General features: G+C 40.9%; 1 protein-coding gene across 4 annotated transcripts in view; it reads left to right on the forward strand.

Annotated features, from left to right (window-relative positions):
- The window catches only part of KLF12 (Kruppel like factor 12), a 488954-nt gene extending 481015 nt beyond the window's left edge, over positions 1-7939 (forward strand). For all 4 annotated transcript variants that reach the window (XM_030200608.1, XM_030200611.1, XM_030200609.1 and 1 more), the window contains one exon: positions 6073-7939. In XM_030200608.1, the coding sequence (XP_030056468.1) occupies positions 6073-6254 (182 nt within the window). In that variant the 3' untranslated portion in view covers positions 6255-7939. The remainder of the gene's footprint in view (positions 1-6072) is intronic.
- The last annotated feature ends 200 nt before the right edge of the window (positions 7940-8139 follow it).

The following is an 8139-nucleotide window of genomic DNA, read 5'->3' on the forward strand; positions in this document are numbered from 1 at the left end:
AAAGATTAAAGATGTTAGGGCTATTCAGCTTGGAGAAGAGACGGCTGAGGGGAGACATGATAGAGGTATATAAAATAATGAGTGGAGTGGAACAGGTGGATGTGAAGCGTCTGTTCACGCTTTCCAAAAATAGTAGGACTATGGGGGCATGTGATGAAACTACAGTGTAGTAAATTTAAAACAAATCGGAGAAAGTGTTTCTTCACCCAACGTATAATTAAACTCTGGAATTCGTTGCCGGAGAAGGTGGTGAAGGCGGTTAGCTTAGCAGAGTTTAAAAAGGGGTTGGACTGTTTCCTAAAGGACAAGTCCACAAACCGCTACTAAATGGACTTGGGAAAAATCCACAATTCCGGGAATAACATGTATAGAATGTTTGTACGTTGGGAAGCTTGCCAGGTGCCCTTGGCCTGGATTGGCCGCTGTCGTGGACAGGATGCTGGGCTCAATGGACCCTTGGTTTTTTCCCAGTATGGCATTACTTATGTACTTATATAAATGTAAGGGGGGGGCATTTAAATGGGTGGAGTATGGGAAGGGCTGCCAGTTACATGTGTAACTTGCAGAATATTGTAAGTTGCCCCTTGTCACATATAGGGGTCCTTTTACTAATCCGTGTTAAAAAGTGGCTGGCACTGTGTTTAGCTTGTGGGTTTTACACGCACTAGTGATCATGCACTAATTTCCCAATTAGCACTTGGCCATTATTGCGGGAACTCTTACTGTCACCTATTTAGTAGGCACTAAGAGCTCCTGTGTTAATTGGCCAGCGCACAGCATTGTACCCGCACAACCCAATTAGCATAGGCACACATACTCTCTGCCCATAGACACACGTCCCGCGCCAAAAATAAAATCTTTTTTTTTAGGGCGGGAGTACTGCAGTACTGCGCGCTGGTGGGCATTCTTCTGCGGCATACCTCACCACATCCCACGGCAGTGTTTTTTGCCATACAGTGGTGCCCACTGTGGCCTAGTAAAAGGGCCCCTTAATCACCTGTAATAATACCAGATCTATGGCTGGTATAACATTATAGAATAGGCTGACACTGTGTGGCATCAGGGCACCTAAAAGGAGTTCATTATTGGCTTAACACCAGTTGGCAGTTGTGTGCTCAACTGACCCTAGTTGCTATTCTAGAAGCTGTGAGCTCATTTTCTGTCATATGCAATTTGTAGGGGGCGTAGTCATGGGAGGGGCATGAGCCGGTCAGGGGTATGCCTAAGAGTTATAGAATACTAGAGGTTATGTGCCTAGCTGCCAGCTGTTAGACACAAGCACTTACACAAGCTTTTAACATGGCATATGCAAGTGGTTCCCAATTTGCATGCAGTGGAGGTAGTGCATTCAGATCTGCCTCATGAATATTCATTGTTAAGCATGTGTCTTATTCATTCATGTTTAAGAAAGTTCAAAGGGCAGAGGCTGGGCGGAGTGCAGACGGAGTCAAAATTTGTATGCATTGTTTATAAAATACATGCATATGCATATAATTTACCTGAACAGGCATAACTGGCTTCAGCGTCAACCTAGTCACAATTCCTGCTGTTTTGCTACTCTGCCTATGCAGGACTTTTTTTGAGGGGGTATTTGGGGGTACTGAGTACCAGCACCTTTTCCATTGTCTGCTAAAATTAACCCATGAACCTCAAGTTTTAATGAAAGAGCTTAGGCTCTACACACGAATTCTGCCTTGCCATTGATTCTGTGACTGGTTGCAGGGGGCCTGGCTATTGTGGGGTGGGTCCCTCAGTGATCACCTCATCCCTGAACAGTGGCCTAGCATTTGAGTACCAGCACCTTTTTTGCTAGAATAAAACACACTGTACCTATGTAACTTTGCAAAATAATGTCAAAATAGGCACCAATTGACCTTAACACGTAGGTGTCATGTTATCAAATTACCCTACACAGGGATAATATCTGGGTATTCAGTGAGTTAAATGCTCTATATTGCCTGTTTAATTTCAAAAATATACAGATAGGAATGTTATGGGTTGGCCAACTAGCAGCGAATGCATAACTTCCTTTGAATATCACTACTCAAGTTTTTTTTTTTTCAAACCTAGTCTGCCCATCTCTAGAATAGTATACTTCAACTACTACATTTTTAGATGTTGATGGTATTTGTCCAGCTCATGTAATATCAACTGTTTTTTTTGAAGAAGGCCTTCTCCACACTTTATCAGAATATAGTCGGATTCTTCCATTAAAAATATAGTCCTAATTAAACTGTCTAGAAATGGCAAGATTCAAATAAATTCTGTCTGAGCTTCAAACTAATTTGAGTACATGCTTTTTTTCTGCCCATTTTAGATGATACTTAGTACTGCCAACTTCTTTTTGTTTCCACCTCTGCCCCTGAGAATTTGCACTAGGCAAGGGGCAGGATTAGAGAGCGGTGTATTTCTCTGCTCTGTTCTGTCCATCCCCAGCCTCATTCTTTCCTCTTTCACATCTGCATGATACTGCCTGGATATTCAGCCCTGTCAGGATAAATCATCTGTTTAGTCCTGTTGATTAGGAGGCCTAAACAGATTTTGCCAGTGTGGTCACTCCACTACATGTACTGCTGAGTAAATGGATTAAATTCAATGCCAGTACCAGCCAGAGCTAGTGTTAATCATGCTGGGGCCCAGGCAGAAAATCAGAAGGACCCAGAGTCCACCAACAAGCTGTATCTTCTTCAGCTTCAGAGAGATATGGATCCCAGGCAGGAAATCAGGAGGACCCAAAGTTCACCAACAAAGCTGTATGTACTTCAACTTCAGAGAGATATGGGGCTCAGGCAGAAAATCAGAAGGACCCAAAGTCCACCAACAAGCTGTATTTCCTTCAGCTTTTCAGAGAGATATGGAGCCCAGGCAGAAAATCAGAAGGATCTGAAGTCCACCAACAAGCTATATCTCCTTCAGCTTCAGAGCGATATGGGGCCCAGGGCAGTTGCCCATTTGCATCTCTCCCTAATGTCAGCCCTTGAAGCGACATTTAACTTCAGTCAGTCACCGGGCTAGCTGAATATTTTCTGAATGTGAAAAAAGCAGCAGTAGGAGAGAGAGAGAGGAAGAGAAGGAGAAAGAATGGAACCAGTAGATAAGGGGGCCAGGGTGGAGAGAGAGAGAACTAAGTACCAGTAAGTGCCTCTATCTCCCTCTCTTAACAGTCTTCTCACGTGTGTTTTTCCCAAATCATAAAAGAGGCAAAGGAGGTACCAGCGGGTAAGAGCTCTCTTACAGCTTTGCCCAGCAGAAGGGGGATGTGAGGGGAATTGATCACGTTGTTGAGTTCTGTAGATGGTTTCAGGGGGTAGAACTACTGTGGAGTTATGAGCTTCCGGCAACATATTTAAATATTGCTCTATATTGGAACAGTAGTACTTTTCTTCCTATTGCATGTGAAAAAAATATATTTCAAACACATTTGCAGGAAAGCTGAATAAGAACGGTATTGGAATATCTGAGCAAATGGATGTGTTTTGATTACTCTGTAATCAGAATTGCATTAGCTTTTGCTCACTAGTAAACCTGGATTAAGATATGTGCCTCGTTTTTAGTTGGGACTGAGAAAAGGGAAAGCAAAATGGCTTGCTCAAAGTCCTTCACAGAATCATCCGCAGAGGGGCCTCTTTGAATTCCATCCTATATTTGAGCGATTGTGGTTTGTATATGCTTTGAGCAACCACTTTATTCTTTGACATATGATACATATCTAATATCTAAATTTAATAAAAGGTATTGTGACTATTTTATTTTTACTTATTTTTTTTTCTGTGTGATGTCAGACAATTATGGATATAAGCTCTGCCCCATAACCCCACCCCCTTTAGCCTCCCCAAACAGTTCGGCCACTGACCGCCTATGTTAAGCCAATCAGCATTGTTAGCACTTAATTGACAGTAATTAGAATTTAGATGCATATAACTTGCTAAGCATATTCTGTAACGCACTTCACCTAATTCTAATGCACGCAGGCAAAAAGGGGCATGGTTATGGGTGGGGAAATGGGCGTTTCCTGGGCATTCCAAAATTTACATGCATTGTTATAGAATGTGGCCCAATGCGCCAAAATCTATGCGCCGGGATGTGCACCACATTTTCATTGGTGTAAATGGAGGCGCAAAGTTTTAGGCACTAGGATATCAATTAAGCGTATTCTACATACTGCGCCTAAATATAGGTACCCCTTATAGAATACGCTTAGGCAGAAATGTTTTCTGCATGGATTTTCTAGGCACCATGTATGAAATCTGGCCCAATATGTATGTGCTGTGGTTTATGTGTTACTGTATTTTAAACTATTTGGTATGTACACCTGAACTCAAGGTCTACCAATACTAGTGAGCCTCTGGTGTCACCCGTGTGACTTGCCAGAAAGATCAGACTATGGACATAGTTTTGGAAATGTTTTTTTTTTTTATACAAAACCTTATACATGTGAAAAATGGGCTTTTCTAAACTCATGTAGCTGTATTCACTTTTATAAGTACTTAAAGACATGCTATGCTGAGGCATTCATGGAAGTGGAGCTGTGGTGGAATTATGGTGTGTGAGTATATTTTATGAAACACATGTATACACATGAACAGCAGTTTTTTTGGATCTCAATGATCTCAGGACAAATTAACTATACTTCTTGTGATTGTAGTTAACTTTCAATAAAATAACATGGATTGTAAAACTTTATTGTGGTCCATGTTGCCCATTTTAATATTAATGAGCTGCTGTGCCTGCATTTGAATACAGCACAGCTCATTAATATTTCACTTCTGTTGTACTTTGTTTTGCAATACTGGCGATGTTTGTGTGAGTGTTGGCCGTATCGCACAATAACATAGTTTTAACGTGTATTAAATTCCTAGTTGACTGAATTATGATAGCTTGGGAGTCCTATTCATTTTTTTTAGTATCAAAGATTCAAGCAGTGTTCCCAATAGTTTCCAAATTCCATTTTCTATATCTTTAGCATTAATCCTCAGAGCATATATCATAAATCAAAAGATATATGTAGCTTTGTTTTGTGCTTACCCTCGGGAACACTCAGAGCCAGATATTCAAAATGTGCTTGGTGGCTTCAGTTTAGAGGCCTTAGTTAGATTCCTAATTTAGGATCCCGTATTCAGTCAGTTTTAGGTACTTACAAATGAGACTAAACATAGGAGTTGAAATTAAATTTAACAATCCTAAAACTGAGTCACGAATGATAGCGAGGATGGGACGACTTCCCTATGAAGAAAGACTAAGGAGGCTAGGGCTTTTCAGCTTGGAGAAGAGACGGCTGAGGGGAGACATGATAGAGGTATATAAAATAATGAGTGGAGTGGAACTGGTGGATGTGAAACGTCTGTTCACGCTTTCCAAAAATAGTAGGACTTGGGGGCATGCGATGAAACTACAGTGTAGTACATTTAAAACAAATAGGAGAAAGTGTTTCTTCACCCAATGCGTAATTAAACTCTGGAATTCGTTGCCAGAGAGCGTGGTGAAGGTGGTTAGCTTGGCAGAGTTTAAAAAGGGTTTGGACAGTTTCCTAAAGGACAAGTCCATAAACCACTACTAAATGGACTTGGGAAAAATCTACAATTTCGGGAATAACATGTATAGAATGTTTGTGCGTTTGGGAAGCTTGCCAGGTGCCCTTGACCTGGATTGGCCGCTGTCGTGGACAGGATGCTGGGCTCGATGGGCCTTTGGTCTTTTCTCAGTATAGCATTACTTATGTACTTATGTAGATATTGCATTACCTTAATTTGATATATCCGCTGAAAGACCACTGTTTGAAATCAGTTGTGCTGCATACCTCACTTCCTTCCACTGATCTGCCCCATCTCCTTTTTTAGGCATATCTTGTAAATTAAGATATACATAAGCTTAAATTCATACTCCTTCTAACCAGTATATTTAGGTGCTAAACCTGGGAAAATTGTAAGAGTCAGATATAGGCATCAAGATCTTTTGAATATCAATTTCTGTGCTCTCTAGTTTTACTGAATACCAGTACTCTGTCTCCTGCTGTCTTCAATATATGATCAAATTACTACTATTCACATATTTATCTTGTTTGTTTTTATGTAGGAGAGAAACCCTACAAGTGTACCTGGGAGGGCTGCACCTGGAAGTTTGCTCGTTCAGATGAACTGACAAGGCATTACCGCAAGCACACAGGTGTGAAACCATTCAAGTGCGCGGACTGTGATCGCAGCTTCTCCCGCTCAGATCATTTGGCGCTCCATCGCCGGAGGCACATGCTGGTTTGAGGCTGTAGCTCAACAACACAAGCATAAGAGCTGGATCTCTTAGCGAACACCAAATTCAGCAGGGCTGAACCCCACTCTACAGTGTTCATTGGAATGGACATTCCAGAGTGTCCAAAGCAGAAAAAAAGACAGGAAGTGCCACTCCTCTCCGTTCTGTCTGACACAAAGTCTCAAGCAGGGCTACACTAGAAGACACCTGTACATGGGCCTGTGAGATAGAGACTTTGATGCCAAAAGCACAGGCTTTATTTTCCATTTTGCGCTTGTAAACCGTTTATGAAATGGATGTTTCCTCAGCAGTTGGATGTACCTTCCTCAGGAGCTGTCCCACACTTGAAGACCTATTACCACAACTATTTTAGAGGATTGCCATCTGTTTTATTTTGGTTTGCGCTTTTTGTTTCATGCTTTCCAAAACGTTATCACTCTTTTTTGAGGATCATCTAAGTAATACAGAGAGAAGACGACCGGCTTGTCGCACCAGCAGCAGGAAAATAAAGAGAGAGAGTCTGCCGGAAGAATTCCATGAGTAGATAAGGAAAGAGGAGTCAATAGAATATTGCCATGATGTGTCCTCGGGAAACTCAACTTGTAATAATCTTCTGTTGGTGTTTTATTTATTGAAGCCTGAAAATGAAGATAGGGCAGTGTTTCAGCTGAAGCGTAAAGTTGGTTCTCCAAATCCAACGGCATCGTCTAGAGGCTGTTCAAACAGTTTTCTGGTTTGTATAGAGAGCTGAGTAATATTTGCCACTTAGTCACAACATGGTAGCTCCTAGCCCTCCTCCTACAGTATTTTGTTACAAGGAATTAACAAAGCGAACCTTATTTATAAGATATTATACCCCTTGTCATAAAGGCATGGGGGTGTGGCTAGCCAGGTATAACAGTGAATGTACTAATCAAGCAATGGACAACTGGAAATGCTGCACCTCCTGCTGATAAAAGCAATAATGAAGAAAATGGCTTTTGTAGTTTAACTGTGTACTCGGTCTGCTCTAAAGGAATTAATATATTTTCCATATCGTTCAGGTGCTCTGATCATCTGAAATGGGCCCTAATTCATAGAAAGTAAAAATAAATAGTTACACTTCAAGGTACCCACCCTTTCTCTCATATTATTGCCCTGGAAGGACCCTCAGAAAGATATAGCTCCCCTTTACTGCTAAGGCAGTGACTTTATAGCTAGAACATTGTTACAGGTTCAGCAGTAGACTCTGTCATCATGCTAACTTTATGTTTTTAGTATGGGACAGTAAATTGTGTGTACTTCTGGAGAGATCATCCATGTACTGTATTCTGCCAGTTTCCTCCCATGAGGACAAGGGGAGAGCTCTCAAATAATATATCTTGCACAACGGCTCCATAAAATCTCCACAGGGACTTAGCTCCAATCTTCCACCATGTGGACTGAAAGCAAATGGTTTCATCCTACTTATCATTCCTAGATTGCTGAGGAAGACCATATGAATCAAATTGCAAGGGGAAGAAATCAGTGCTTAGCCAGTTATTCAGAGAGGCTTGGTACACTTTTTTATTGGTTACAATTTTTATAGTTTGAAAATAAGGGGTGTACGAAAAAGGCCCCTTTGCAATATGTTTTACCAACAGCCACCTGCAAGTTTTGAGCTTTGGAGATTGCACAAAATGAAAATAAAATTAACCTTCATACTGCAAGGTCATCATTGTAAAATTTTTAACTGACATATAATAACTTTTATTTTCTCTAACAGTATTTTTAAAATTCTTAAAAGAAAAACATCTACAGGCAGAGGCAGGAAATATAATTGAAATTGATTGAAAAACAGATCCTCCCTGGGTATCTCAGAAAGTTAGTATAGCTTGAACATGCATGCATATGCATTATGAAACTGAAATTCAACAG

This window comes from Microcaecilia unicolor, chromosome 4 (genome assembly GCF_901765095.1).
Source record: "Microcaecilia unicolor chromosome 4, aMicUni1.1, whole genome shotgun sequence".
Taxonomy (NCBI): Eukaryota; Metazoa; Chordata; class Amphibia; order Gymnophiona; family Siphonopidae; genus Microcaecilia; species Microcaecilia unicolor.